The 14,819-nt window shown below is 43.9% G+C and overlaps 1 protein-coding gene across 5 annotated transcripts in view; it reads left to right on the top strand.

Annotated features, from left to right (window-relative positions):
• Window positions 1-554: 554 nt before the first annotated feature.
• Window positions 555-14,819, top strand: part of UNC80 (unc-80 homolog, NALCN channel complex subunit) — a 163,405-nt gene continuing 149,140 nt past the window's right edge. For all 5 annotated transcript variants that reach the window (XM_081143317.1, XM_081143315.1, XM_081143314.1 and 2 more), the window contains exons 1-6: window positions 555-746; window positions 1,590-1,638; window positions 4,448-4,604; window positions 5,777-6,078; window positions 12,331-12,454; window positions 14,072-14,145. In XM_081143317.1, coding sequence (XP_080999443.1) covers window positions 655-746; window positions 1,590-1,638; window positions 4,448-4,604; window positions 5,777-6,078; window positions 12,331-12,454; window positions 14,072-14,145 — 798 coding nt within the window. In that variant the 5' untranslated portion in view covers window positions 555-654. The remainder of the gene's footprint in view (window positions 747-1,589; window positions 1,639-4,447; window positions 4,605-5,776; window positions 6,079-12,330; window positions 12,455-14,071; window positions 14,146-14,819) is intronic.

Raw genomic sequence — 14,819 nt, 5'->3', positions numbered from 1 at the left:
GTTTTGGAACGAGTTCTCACATCAGGGAACTTCCAAGCTTTCTCCCTTGCCAAGCTTGCCCCCCTCCTGGTTTGCTCTTCCAGTCATTTTCATGCTCTCAGCCTGCTAAGCCCCAGGGGTGGGCTCTGACCCCCTTGCTGGGGGTGCGAATGATGCCAGGCTTAGCGACCGCTCTGCGGTTCCCCAAAGCTCCTCCCCCCTAGACCTTGCGGTTCGGAAGCTGACCGGCGGACAGTCCGGGGGTGCAGCTCCAAGGGAGGGGAGCGAATCCCGGGGGGCTGCAGAGGAGCCACGCAGGGGCCCCGTGTGCGATGCGGGGCTTGGACTCCGCGCGCGGCCCTGGTCCCCCGGGGCCCGGCGCGCGCGCCGCTGTCCACAGGGGCGGTGCTGAAAGCGGGCGGGGCGCGGGCGCTGCGCTGCGGGCCCGCAGCTCCTCCGAGCGCCCCCTCCCTGCTCCGGGGCTCGCCAGCCCCCCCTCCCGCAGCCATGTTCCACGCGAGGGGAGGGGCGGGGCGCGGGCCGAGGGACGCGGGATCGGGGCGGGGAGAGCCGGCTCTGCCTGGGGGAAGGAGGGGATGAGAGTTGGGGAGCGCGGCGGGAGGCGGCGGCCGAGCCAGCGCGGGTCCCGCGGCGAGGCCCCCGGGCGCCTCCATCATGGTGAAGAGGAAGAGCTCCGAGGGCCAGGAGCAGGACGGCGGCCGCGGCATCCCGCTGCCCATCCAGACCTTCCTGTGGCGGCAAACCAGGTGAGGGGCCCGCCGGGCCGGGGCTCGGGCCCGAGGCCGCGGCGCAGCGCGCGGCCCCCCCTCCGCGCCGCGTAACGCGCATTTAGAAAATGCAGTAAAGTTTGGCTACGGGCAGGGGGCAGTTCCGGAATAAACGTGTGCATCCTGTAGGGGCGGGAGGGCGGCGAGCCGGGGGGGCAGGGAGCTAGGCAGGATCGTGAGGCCGGCTCTGCTCCGCGGCCCGTTCGCCCTCCATCTCCTGCCGTCCTCCCGCCGGGTGACCTGTTGTTTTCCTAGTTCCTGTTCGGCAGATACCTGCTGTGCCCACTTGTTAACCATTTTTGCTCGGACTCAGCGAGCGTCATGTTCCTGGTTAAGTCGCCAGAGGAGAACGATTTTTTATCAGGCTCCCCCCACCCCTATTCCAATAATAAGCCTGAAACCTATTCCAATAAACAAGAAACAAGGGTTCGATTATTATTATTATTATTAAAGATTTATCATATCAGAAATTAGATTCTGGAAATCATGACCCACAAGCTGTGTTCATTTTCCAGTTTTAATACGGCTGCACACGAGTAACGCACCGCTTCTGACTACTGGCAATTTAGAATTCAATTAGGTAAAATGTTCAGAATAAGAGTTGCTATGGAAAACAGGGATCCACACCTCTCTCATATATGTAATTACATATGTAAAAAGCAAGCGTGGTCCGCTGTTCAACACCGGCGCGTTAACAAGCTATAAGGAGGCATGAAATTTGTTTCATAGCATCATGTTTTATTCATTGGGATATATGTGATAAGGATGTTCTAATAATAATTTCATTTATGTTGATAATAAATATCTCTATTAATTTTTCAGTGCATTTTTGAGGCCTAAACTGGGGAAGCAATATGAAGCCTCCTGTGTGGTATGTGATATTCACCATTTAATGATTTCCGTATTCTGTGTGGTATTTTCAACCCAAAGAAAGACATTAAATCATACTGACTGTAAATATATACTTTACTCAGCGAATATTACTGAGCACCTACTATGTGCCAAGCACAGTTCTAGATGATGGGAGAGAGCCAAAATCAAAACAAATACAGGGTTTGCATTCTAGCCGGAGGGGCCAGGCTACTCACAAACATGAAATACATAGTAAGCCAGATAGTGATAAGCAATATGAGAAAAATTCAGCAAGAAAAGAGATTAAGTAGCACTAGTGTGGGGGTTTCATTTTAGATGTGGTTGATGGATAATGTGAGCCTTGGACAAAGACTTGAAGGAAGGGAGAGAGGAATAGCTCAGAGAAGAGCAGAGTAAACAGCAAGTCTGAAGGCCCTTCACCCAGAGTGGGGGAGGGTTAGAGCAGTAAAGAGGGCCGAGGAATAGCAGAGAACTGGGTGGTGGAGGGCCTTGCAAGGAAGAATAATAAATTAAGCCCTTAATTAACAAAATTGCAACTGTTATCTAGTGAAAGTTCATAAAATGAGTGTTTATGAACTACTCAAAGTAGCATGCAGTTCTGAACTTTTATGTCCTTTCATTGTTGTGCAAGTCTGAAAATTAATGATATAAAATAATTATTAAAATAATGAAAGTAATACATGGGGTGGGCAAAAGTAGGCTTACAGTTGGGAGTACAAAAAACAGAGTTAATCCTTGTATTATTATTTATCGATTTTTTTATTATTTATTTGTGTTATTTGTCTCCTTGTTATTATTGTAATTATTTTGTATCCTTACTTATGATTTATCTTTTAGGAAATGATGGCTTGTAATTTAACCTACTTTTGCCCACCTCTGTATTTATGCAAAATAGAGTGCTTTGTCCTGAGATTCTAAGAGAATCCTATATCCCTACAAATTCACATTTTATAAATTGCAACCAAAAGACATGAAATTGTGAAGCAAATGAAGTGAAATTTCCATAGACTTCATTAAAACTTGAAGCTCACATTGTGTATATTATGACCTAAATGTGGAAACCTACCTATTTAGATATCGCCATGAATATTTGCAAATGACTACGCAGACCTCCTAGTAAGGAGCTCTGAAATGTGTTAGGGCCACAGCCTAGGATGGAAGCCAGCCGGAACGTTAAATACAAGCACACACACTCATACACTCTCACAGTCCCAAGCTGGACTTAGTTTTGTTGCATCTCCTGCCCTTCAGAGTTGTCACAGAGATCTGTTTTAGGTCTAACTTTCTAACAAGAGCCTTTGACTGGAAATTGTTTTGTATTTTTCTCAATGTAGAGTAATTTCACACTTGAAATCTCGGAGTCTTCCTTAAACCATGCTTACAATTATACTAGCTTAAAATAATCCTGACCTTTCTCTGTTCTTGGCAAAGACATGTCTGACATTTTTAATGTCACACAATATCAACTAGCTAGGCCACATTCATAGATAGGTAGGTATAGAAGTATAAACATCTAAATTGAAAGTTATTTTATCTACTAAAAATTACCTGAAGGCTCAGAAATTGAAGGAGATCAACGGGGGGGGGGGGGGGGGGCATCTTTAATACTTTCAACAATAAAGATGAATTTTAAAAAATATTTGAATTTGCATTGTCAGCATATCCAAAGGCTTTTATTTTGTTGTTTGTTTGTTTAAAAAAAAGACTGGATCTCTAGTTTTACTTCTTACCAGAACTTCAGCATGCTTTTCATTAGGAATTTATTTTCCTTTTTTGAATCAAAAAGTTTCCATTGGAAAATTTCTATATTAAGCCACATCTCTTTTTCTCAAGTATCCTAAAAATTCCAATAATACAGCTCAAACTCTTGGGATTTGTATTATGATCACTCTAGAGCACACCGACACAATTTTCTAGACCATTTGTAGCCTCAAGTACCAATTGGGTTCTGTTCACACTAGTTCTATTCACACTAGTCAAATACTTAAATCTATTTTACATTTCATACCTACACTTTCCCCAACACTTTAGAGTAATATACTCCTTTTCCTTCAAAAAATGAAAATAAAAAAATGAAAAAACAGTTGAGTAGATCAGACTTCTATGGGTACTGCACTCCCTGAGAGTATCCCTGGCCAGGATAGAAAAACTAAACCACCAAAGTAAAAACAGCTCGCTTTCCTCCCTCCCTCCATCCCTTTGTCTCTTCCTTTTTTTCTTTACTCAACATGTACATGCAGTATCTTTATGGTTCCAGGCATTAGGTCAGGAGTATCCTGCGCCCAGTCATTGCTGGGGACATGGAATAACTCAGGGATCCCAAAGTCAGATTTCTTGAAAGGGTGTATCTTATTTAACACCTATTGAACATTGACATGAATTCTGTTCCTCAAGACACTTTTACAAAAGACATTTCACTTTGGTATGCAATTGTGACAGCCTCTTTGGATGACTCAGCAGCATTTTATAAAATATTCCATCCAAAATTGTATGAATTAAATGTGTTGTACTCTTTGTTAGAGGAAGCTTATTTTGATGGATATGATACTTATTTAATAATTCACGCCATGTACTTTGGATAAAAACCTGAAAATGTGTCAGTAATGGGAAATTATTACTAACCTACTGCATGTCAAAAAAAAAACCAAAAACACACCAATGAAATGCAATGTAAGCGCACTCTAAAGAATCTGGTCCAGGAATTTGCATCTTTTAGGGTATACAGTACCTTGATATCATTTTTTCACCAATCAGAATCTCTGAGTCCTTGTTTTACATGGTTTTGTGTGTTTTTTTGGTATCTCTAGTCCTTTGAACGAGTGTTGGTAGAAAACAAGCTGCATGGCCTCTCTCCGGCCCTCTCTGAAGCCATCCAGAGTATTTCCAGGTGGGAGCTGGTGCAAGCTGCTTTGCCTCATGTCCTCCACTGCACTGCAACCCTCCTTTCCAACAGGAACAAGCTAGGTTGGTGCTCCTGTGTTACTTACTTATGGCACACCACCATCCTTTGTGTTCAACATTCACAATAGCAGTTATTGGGGATTTAATATTTTCCCGGGCATTGTGCACACATTATCTCATTTAATTCTCACCCCTCCCCCCCCCAACATGCACACATTACTACCACCGTTATCTCCATATTGCCAATGAAGGAACTGGCTCTCTTACATTTTAATTAATTTTACAAGTAGTACATGAATATATATCCTCCTAAACATTAAAATGTTATAGGAAATCTAAAGACTCTCACCCATCCAAGATGAGTCCCCATCTTTGCCCTCCCAGCTCCTAAAGTAACCACTTCCACTTTGTGGTACTGTATGTATGTGCATGCATATACATAAAGATTGTTTTTCATTTTTAGAAATTTTGTAGGTTTCTTTTATCACATGACAGTCTATCCTGGCCATCTACCCCATGTTAGTGTGGGTGCTGTCTTCCATCCAGTTCGTTCCCCTCATTTGGGTCTCTGCTCAAATGGTACCTTCATAGAGGTGCCTCTCCTGGTCACATTGCCTAAAATAGAGTAGCTGTTATCTTCAGAGTCTATGTTCTTAACCGTTACGCTTCCCATTTGGAAATATATAGTTGACTCTTGAACGACAGGTGGAGGGTTGGGGTTGGGGTGTGGTTCGATGCACACACAGACATCCCACCTGCAAAACCCACATATAAACTTTAACTCTGTAGTCTGCCCTTGTATCTGTGGAATAAACCAACCACAGACTGAAAACAGTATTTTTGACCCTGGTTGGTTGAATCTGCAGATGCAAAATGCAAGGATAGGAAAGGTCGATTGTATTTACCTGAAAAAATCTGCACCTATGAATGGACTGGTGCAGTTCAATCCCATGTTCTTCAAGGGCCAACCGTGCTTGGTATCTGACTGAGGAAATGTGATGCATGCCTTTTCTCCTCCTATGACAGCATGCCATTCTGCAGACTGTGGCCTGTTAGAAAGCCCCAAAACAAGAATGTGCCCTTCCAGCAGTGGTTGTAAGGGGTATAAAGAAATGCTAGTGCCTCCCAGGAAATCGAACCACAGAGCAAGGATGTTCTTCCTAGACCCCAAGTTGACATCCATTGTTCTGGCCACAGAGTTTGCCTTACCCTGGCTGTGTGGTTATCCCATGCAGGCCACCAGGATAAACTGGGTGTTGCTGAGACAAAGCTCCTCCACACTCTGCACTGGATGCTCCTGGAGGCCCCCCAGGACTGCAACAGTGAGCGGTTTGGGGGCACAGACCGAGGATCCAGCTGGGGTGGCAGTAGCAGTGCTTTTATCCATCAGATTGAAAACCAGGGTTCTCCAGGGCCGCCTTGCCAAAGAAGCTCCAACGACGATGAAGAGAATAACCGAAGGAAGATATTCCAGAACTCCATGGCTACTGTGGAGCTCTTCGTGTTTCTGTTTGCTCCTCTAGTCCACAGAATCAAGGTAAGCAGAAGGTCATGTCAGGCTGAGTCTTTTTACCCATTTTAGTTTTAGTTAGAATTTACTTTCTTTTTTTTAATTTATCTTTATTGTTGGAGTATTACAGGTGTCCCATTTTTCCCCCCAATTGACCCCCTCCACTTCACTCCCACCCCCTCCCCAGGCCTTCACCCCATTATTAACTGTGTCCATAGGCTATACATATATGCATATAACTTCTTTGGTTAACCTCTTCCCACCCTCCACCCCCTTCCCTCTTTCCTCTGAAATATGGTCATCTGTTGCATGCATCAATGTCTCTGGATCTATTTAGTTCATCAGATTCTTTTGTTCATTGGCTTCTTCTTAAAGAAGACCCTTCAACTTTTCCTGTAGTGCTGGTTTGGTGGTGATGAATTCCTTTAGCTTTTTCTTATCTGTGAAGCTCTTTATTTGACCTCTAATTCTAAATGATAGCTTTGCTGGGTAGAGCAGTCTTGGTTGTAGTTCCATATTTTTCATCACTTTGAATATTTCTTGCCACTCCCTTCTGGCCTACAAAGTTTCTGTTGAGAATCAGCTGACAGTCATATGGGGGCACCCTTGTAGGTAACTAACTGCTTTTCTCTTGCTGCTTTTAAGGTTCTCTCTTTGTCTTTAACCTTTGGCATTTTAATTATGATGTGTCTTGCTGTGAGCCTCTTTGGGTTCCTCTTGTTTGGGACACTCTGTGCTTCCTGGACTTATAAGTCTATTTCTTTCCCCAGGTAGGGGAAGTTTTCTGTAATTATTTTTTCAAATAGGTTTTCAATTTCTTGGTCTCTTTCTTCCCTTTCTGGCACCCCAATAATACTAATGTTGGACCTCTTGAAGTTGTCCCAGAGGCTCCTTATACTATTTTCATATTTCTGGATTCTTTTTTCTTTTTGCTCTTCTGGTTGGGTGTTTTTTGTTTCCTCATGTTCCAAATTGCTGATTTGATTCTCAGCGTCCTCTACTCTACTATTGATTCCCTGTAAATTATTCTTCATTTCAGTTCGTGTAGCCTTCATTTCAAATTCGTACTTTATTATGTTATTGATTTTCTCAGTTATTTCCCTAATAGTCTGCTTAAACATCCTTATAAACAAAATTCTGAACTCTGTATCTGTTAGCTTGCTTGGGTCTATTTCATTTAGTTTCTCTTCTAGAGATTTCTCCTGTTCTTTCCTTTGTAACATGTTTCTTTGCCTCCACATTTTGGCTGCTTCTGGTGTTTGTTTCTATGTATTAGGTAGAGCTGCTATGTTTCCTGGAATTTGTAGAGTGGCTTTGTGTAGTAGGTGTCCTGTAGGGTCCAGTGGCTCAGCCTCCCCAGTCCCCTGAGCTGGGCCTTCTAGGTGCTCCCCTGTGTGGGCTGTGTGCACTGTCCTGTTGTAGTTGAGCCTTGGTTGCTGTTGGTGTCTCTGGGAGAAATTGACCCCCAGGCCAATCAGCTGTGAGGACCAGCTGCAACTACAGCCAGAGAGCTGCTGTGCTGGAGACACCCCTATGGAGCAGGGATTACTTCAGTGGAGCTTTGGTGTTCACCAAGTGCGCCCCTTGAGTGTGTCACTCGTGGATGTGGAAGGGTTGTAATCCAGCGTGGTCGAGTCTGACCACCAGGTGCAATGTCTCTGGGGCCTCCTGGGAGATGCAAAGTCAGCCTGTGCCAGTGCCTTGTGCAGGGCGACCCAGCATGAGCTACACAGCAAACTGTAGTTGGCTGCTCCTTGTGCTGGGCTTGGAGGTGCCCAGGAGAGGCCAAGCTATGAGCCAATGCAGCTGCCACTAGTGCCAGGCCTGGGGCCACTTATCAAGCTGTATGGGGCACGCTGCTGCTTGTTTGAGAGATTTTAGGAAAGTCCTAAACCTGAGGCTGGAGAGGCCACTTGCACAGAAAAGCCCCTGGAAATGGCCCGGATGAGCTGCAGGTGGGGAGGGGCGGGGCCTCCGGGAATCACGGGGCGGGGCCAAAGGTGAGTCAGGTGCTGGCGATTCAAACATGGCGCCTGCCTGCGGCTGTGTGCGGGGAGGACTCGCCAAAGGAGCCATGGCCTCTGCCGGCCCTTCTGCCTGGAGGAAGCCGCCCCTCCACCTCTCGTCCGGATCTCAGGCAGGTTAGTTCCTCCCCGAGTGTCCCGGGTCCTTTCCGGCTGCTGCCCGGCGCTGGGCTCAGAGGGAGCGTCCGAGTGAGTCCGTGCCGGGCCCTTTAGGAGGAGCTGCTGGGGCTCCCGCAGCCTCCGCGACCCTCAGGGACAGTCCCCGCTGGTTTCACAGCCTGGAGTTGTGGGGGCGTCTCTTCCCGGCCCTGGAGCCCTGGGCTGGGGGCCTGTTGTGGGGCTGGGACCCCTCCCTCCTCCGGGAAACCTCCCCCGGGGAGATTCCCTCCAGGTGTGGGCCCGAGGCCGGGTGTCCAGGATCCAGCCCCGACCAGCCGGCGTCTCCGCCCCTCCTCCCGGTCTCGGTGCTTCTTCAGCTCCCTGGTTGTGGGGCTTCTGTGCAGCCAGATCTCAGGAGGCTCTGAGTGACGGTGGTTCTGTATTTTAGCTGTAATTTTGATGTGGTTGCGGGAGGCGGCGGGTGCAGCTGCTACCTCACCGCCGTCTTGTTTCCTTTCTCTAGAATTTACTTTCAATTAAAGTTGTCCGTTGCTGGTAGGAATAGAACTAAAATTACCTGTAAATTTCCCAAATGATTTTCATGCATTGGCTGCATTGCACATCAAACATACTAAACATTTTGAATCTTGTTAAATCAAATTGTTGCTTTAAAAGCTTTAACTTTTCATTTTAAAAAGTCTTTTCATAAAGGTTACACTTAATGGAAAGCATTGATTTAACTGATACTGTTCCCCTGGCTAACAGGACCTGCAGTCCTGGGTCCTGCCTACCTTCTCTGCCAAATCTTTCTCCATCTCACTAACCTCTCTCTTGTTCACTAACCTCCAGGATCATCCTCAAGCTGGACAAGTGCTTTCTTGCATTCAGGTCCTTGCACTGATTTTTCCTTCCATTTGAAACATTTACCCCCATGCTCCACCTTTAGATTTCACAAGGCCACGTCATTCTCATGGCTTTACTCACAACTCAAATGTCACCACCTCAGAAAGAATTTCCCTGCCTACTTTAGTGCCACAAGCACATGACTCTGTTTTTTTCCCCTTAGCACTTTTCAATACCTGAAATTATTTTATGTCCCATAGCTGTTTGAATGATAAAGAGTATCTTCTCCATCTATGAGTTTCTGGTCATGTATGCATACATAGCATTGGGTGGCCCATTAAAGGGAACTCTAGAAGTGGAATTAGGGCCCCAGAGTTTATGGATTCAGCTAACTTAAGATATACAAAGGAAAACAAGAGAAGGCCATAGGTTCTGCAGGTATTCAGTTCTGAAGAATGACTGGGTTTACTGGTGTTTTGTGGGGAAAGTAAAATTAATCAACAGGTAAGTATGATGCTTGAGGATAACTTGTCTTCAAGAGATACTCAATCGCCCTGCTGGGCATGGCTCAGCAGTTGAGCTTTGACCTAGGATCCAGGAGATCGGCAGTTAAATTCCCAGTCAGGCCACAAGCCTGGGTTTCAGGCTCTGTCCCCAGTGGGGGTCGTGCAGGAGGCGGCCGATCTATGACTCTGTCATCATTGATGCTTCTATCTCTCCCTCTCCCTTCCTCTCTCTGAAATCAATAAAGACCTTTTGTTTGTTTGTGTTTTTTTTTAAGGGAGATACACAATCTATTTGGGAGTATATCAAATAAAACAAATGATGACAGTAACCATCAGTGAGTAAGTTTCACCAGAGGTTAAAGGCCAGGGTTTTAGTATGAGAGCTCACGCACCGCTACAGTGTCCATTGGAGTCTTATTTGTGTCAAGACTGCTTACGAGAAACGTGGAAAAGGGCTGAGCTCAGAAACTACAAAATCCTTGAAATCGGACCCGTTGAGTTTGGCATCCTGCATCTCTGGGGACAAATCTGATAAGCTTTGCTTACTGTTAATTCATGCTTGCTGGACCTAACACCACCCTTAATGCTGTGCAGCCTTCCCTGTGTCCATTTCAAGGGAAGGGGGTCACTCTCCCATTCACTCCAGACCTGCCTGTCAAGCTGTTTACTCAACATCTCTAGCTGAATAATCTAACAGGTATCCCAAACCTAACATGTCTAAAACCAGGCTCCCGGGATCCCCAAACCCGCTCCTCCTTCATCCTGTCCATCTTTATCAATGACAAAGCCAGACATCTTTGACACCTTTTTCTCTTACACTCCACCTCTGTTCAGTGAGCTTTATCTCCAGAATGTGTCCAGAATCTACCCCTTCTCATTTTGCCTCTACCAACACCCCAGTCTAACCATCTCTCCCCTAGATGATAATATAGCTTCCTACATAGCCTCTCTTTCCACCCCTGCCCTAATTCTCAATAGCCTGAGTGATCCTATCAAGACATACGTCCAGTCATGTCATTCTACTACTCAGAACCTTCTTCCTCAGGCATTGCCCAAGCCCTCACTGTGACCTGTCAGGCCTGTATTATTTGGAACTCAACAACTTCTCTGACCATACTTTTTTCTACTCTTCTGACATTCACTTGGCTCCTGGCTGCTTCTAATACCTTTCACTTGCTGATCCCTTTTCACATAATGCTTTTTTTTGGAAATATCTACATGGCAGCTCCTTTCTCAAAAGTTACCTTCACAATCAGGCCTTCCCCAGCCATCAGGGCTAACACAGAAACACTTTGCCTGACACAGCTCTTTACCTGCTTTATTTTCCTTTGCACTAGGAGAACAGGGGGTTTTGTATGTTTTCTTCACTGATGTATCCCCAGGGCCTAGAATAGTACCAGGTACATAATAGATGGTCTTTAAACACTTATAGAATGAATGTACTTCCCCAGGGAGTCATCCTAGAGGCTTTTCCTATTGTGGACACTGCTGTGGTGCCAGGATCCCAGTCAGTAGCCTACACAAGAGCCCTCTCTCTACCCACATGCAGGTTTATTCAAGGATTTCCTGAGCCTTCCCTCCCCGTTGAAGCTTCTTTCTTTGACATTGATTTACCATTTGCAGGATCACTTTTTGTTTTCTTTTTTTCCCAATTTCTTCCCAGCTCTTATTTTTCCAGATCAGTGGTTTTCAAACATAACTAAGTGGGAGAGTCACCAGGGGGATCTTTAGAAAACCTCACAGTGACTCTAATTTAATCGGTCTGGGTAGGGAAGGAAGTGGGGCCTGGGCCTCCTGTGTTTTAAAAGCTCCCCAGGCGATTATAATACGCCAGGCAGGGTTGCAAATCACTGCCCTAAGTGAATGCCTGCGTCGCAGCTGTGTTCATGAATCTCCTACCACATTCTCTACATCGTTTTATTTATTTATTTATTATTTATTTATTTATTTATTTATTTATTATTTATTTATTATTGCTTTGAGAGGCTAGGTTGTTTAACATGTAATCTCAGAATGTCATATATTTGTATTTATACAACATGAGAGTGCATCTTAAACATGGCTTCTCAAAATGATGTAATGATGAAACACAAAATGTGCTCCCTGCAATAGATCTTAAACTGTAGATATATTGAGTGAGTTTGAGTTGCAAAGTCAGTGCAATTCAGCAAGTATTTATTGAGCACCTATTGTGCACCCAATTCCAAATGTTGTGTTAATCATTATGATGATGATGGGGGAGGGAAGATGCCTGATATATCCCTACCCTTGAGGAGTTAAAGATTGTTGAGAAGGCAACATTACAGAATAATACACTAGGGAGTGTCAAAATATATGTTCCTGTTTCTGTGAAATGCAAGAACAGGAGATGGGACTGGAGAATGGAAAGTCAAATAGCCAGCATCTGAGGATATTGCCTGTGAGGAAGAAGGAAAGACAATTAAGTAATTAAGAGGAATAATAATTATTACCACAGGAAAGAGGTCTGCCAAGCCTTGAAATAAACAGGCCTCCGTCACTGTGAACACAAAACAATAATTTGTGTGTTTCATGCTTTGCCCAAAGCTGAATTTTAATTAAATATTAATTTTGCCTAAAGCAGACCACTCTGATTTCCATAGTAATTGTGATGATAATGTAGGGCTATTGGTTTACCCTGGAATACTCATTTGTGTGCTGAACAAAGATCTGGAAGGTCAACCCATTTTGAAAATAATCTTGTGAATGATGTTAATCCTTGCATGGACTGGTCCCTTCAACCAGTTCTTAGAGGCCGCTTAGTAGACTTAGATCTCCTCTTCTCCCAGGAATCTGACCTCACGTTCCGACTGGCCAGCGGGCTTGTTATATGGCAGCCCATGTGGGAGCACAGACAGCCCGAAGTCTCTGGCTTCACAGCCCTGGTGAAGCCCATCAGGAACATCATCACAGGTTTGTGACTCAGATGCCCAGTGGGATGGTCTTAGGAAGGAGGGTGATGGGAGAATTTGCCCTTAAAGAAGCCAAATGGAAGAAACTTTCTCCGAGGAGTTACCTAGGTGTCCCCAGTATAGGAGTCATTCACATGATGAGAAACTCCAAACCAAGGGCATATGCTGTTATGTTGTGTGACTTTGAGTAAGTCAATTAAACTTCCTGTATAACTTAACACAACCTTGCAAGGTACATGAATATTAAGGAGTTTTGTAAACTAGGAGTGCCATATTACTCATATACATATGTTTATAGTGACGTCATGCTTACTATGGTCATTGAAAAGGAAAGTGAAATTTTTCATAGAGTCGAAGAAGACTAAGCCCACAACTTCCATGTATATAATACATGAACTATTGAAATAAACGATAAAGTCAAGAGTAACAGTCTGTCATATGGTTTAAGCATCAAGGAACTAAATAAGTAAAGATGTCATCGCCAGACGTGATCTACTTCAGATTCCATGGCTAGAGTAAGGTTAGTTTCATTGGATTAAAACAATCTGATGGTGGAGACAGATACATGAGGTTTAAAAACTAAACACAGTGTGAATTAGACATAATAACAATAAAACATGCTTTAGTAGAACAAAACTATTATTGAAAAGCCATTCTTTATGTTTGTTAAAGAAAAACTTTTTTCATTTATTTTAAGACCTGTCACTTTCTTATATGAATGGAGGGGTCACTTCAAATTTAGGTTCTTTCTCTCTCTCCCTCCCCTTCTCTCCCTCCCTCCTCCCTTTCTTCTCTCTCCTCATACATAAACTATCATTTAACACATGTACAAATACTATTAAGAATTCACGTCAGGTGAATAGTACTGGGGCTCTTCCCCTCCCTTTGCTTGTGGATGATATTCACAGTGAGTTCCTGTCCCCTCTTCCTGACCCCTGGGGACTTGAAATGGTGCTCAGCTCTTGAGGGAAAATCAAACCGAGCTTAGACCACAGGGCCAGGAGTAAAAGCAATGGCGCATGGTTGACACTTCCCCTGGTCTTATGAGGTTGGTAAATCACCTTCCTTTCAGCACCAGGTTACTCACAATTCAAATGGAGCATTGTCATTTAGCACAGCTTATTGTGGTCATTAAAGCAGAGACCCTGGAGCCAGATAACCTGGGCTGGAACCTTTATACAAAGGTCAGGAAATCTTGGGCAAGTTAAACTTGCTGTGCCTCATGTCTTCACTTGTGAAATGGGTCTAATAATACACCACATGTTATTATGCGATTACTTTAAGGGTTAAATAAGTTGATAACACTCATAACAGGACTTGGCAGATATTAAGTACTCTGTAGATGTTAACTATTATTGTTCTTAGCATTGCCAACATTTTAGCACCTTAACCTATTGAGTCAGACTAAATAGATGAAGAGATCTAGATTAACAACCTAGAAATGCTAAGATTTTTAAATTGGTTATTTGATTTCTCTTACAACACATGTTATTAAATGTCTTTTTTCAAGATGATAATGAACTGTTAAAATAGGATTTTCTTAATTTGAAAATGAAATGAACTTACGAAAGAAAATGAACTTATAAAATCTGTGATAGAATTTCTTTCATCTTTGCAGCTAAGAGAAGCTCTCCTATTAATAGTCAGAGTCAGACCTGTGAATCTCCAAATCAGGACACAAGACACGGGGAGGTGAGTTTATTTTAACCATGAGAAGAAAGGGGACGGTCATTCCTTGGACGCAGTGTAGTATGAAGGGTAAGACATGAGTTCTAGAATCATACAACTTGGCTTCAATGCCAGCTTCCCTTCCCTGAATGTGAAACTTTAAACAGCCTCAGGTTTTCTATCTATCAGTGTGGAAGATAATTTTATGCACTTCCCAGAAGGGTGGGTGGGGATGCTGAAAGAAGACTGTGTACAACTATTGGTTTATCTCAATAGCTAGGGTGTGACATTAGATGTTCGTTATCATTATTCATCCTTTGTTAACTAAACCATCACCTTGTTCTCAGTCAGTTATTGAATCCCCTAAGGAACATGTGTTAAGTAATCCTAAAATAGGTACAATAGTGCTGTAGCAGGTGGGGAGGAGGGAGTAGAAAAGAGTCATAAGATACAGTCCTACCCTTAAGGAAGCTAAAAGTTTAATGAGGAATCAAGACTAATACACATAAAACAGAAGATGCAAAATAAAACAGAATATAATTCAGTGCAAATTTGTCATGCACTATTTGGTTTGGAAAAGAAGGAAATGAAGGCAAGAGTAGTGCAAAGCTATTGCCACTAACTTAGCATGTTTTCCGATGACTTGCCTTCATTTCCAATTCAACATGCACAAAATAAAACTTGCTGGCTTCCATCCA

Source organism: Miniopterus schreibersii (assembly GCF_964146895.1).
Source record: "Miniopterus schreibersii genome assembly, chromosome: 7".
NCBI classification, from domain to species: domain Eukaryota; kingdom Metazoa; phylum Chordata; class Mammalia; order Chiroptera; family Miniopteridae; genus Miniopterus; species Miniopterus schreibersii.
The sequence above is the reverse complement of the archived record's forward strand: the minus strand, read 5'-3'. Positions and strand labels throughout refer to the sequence as shown.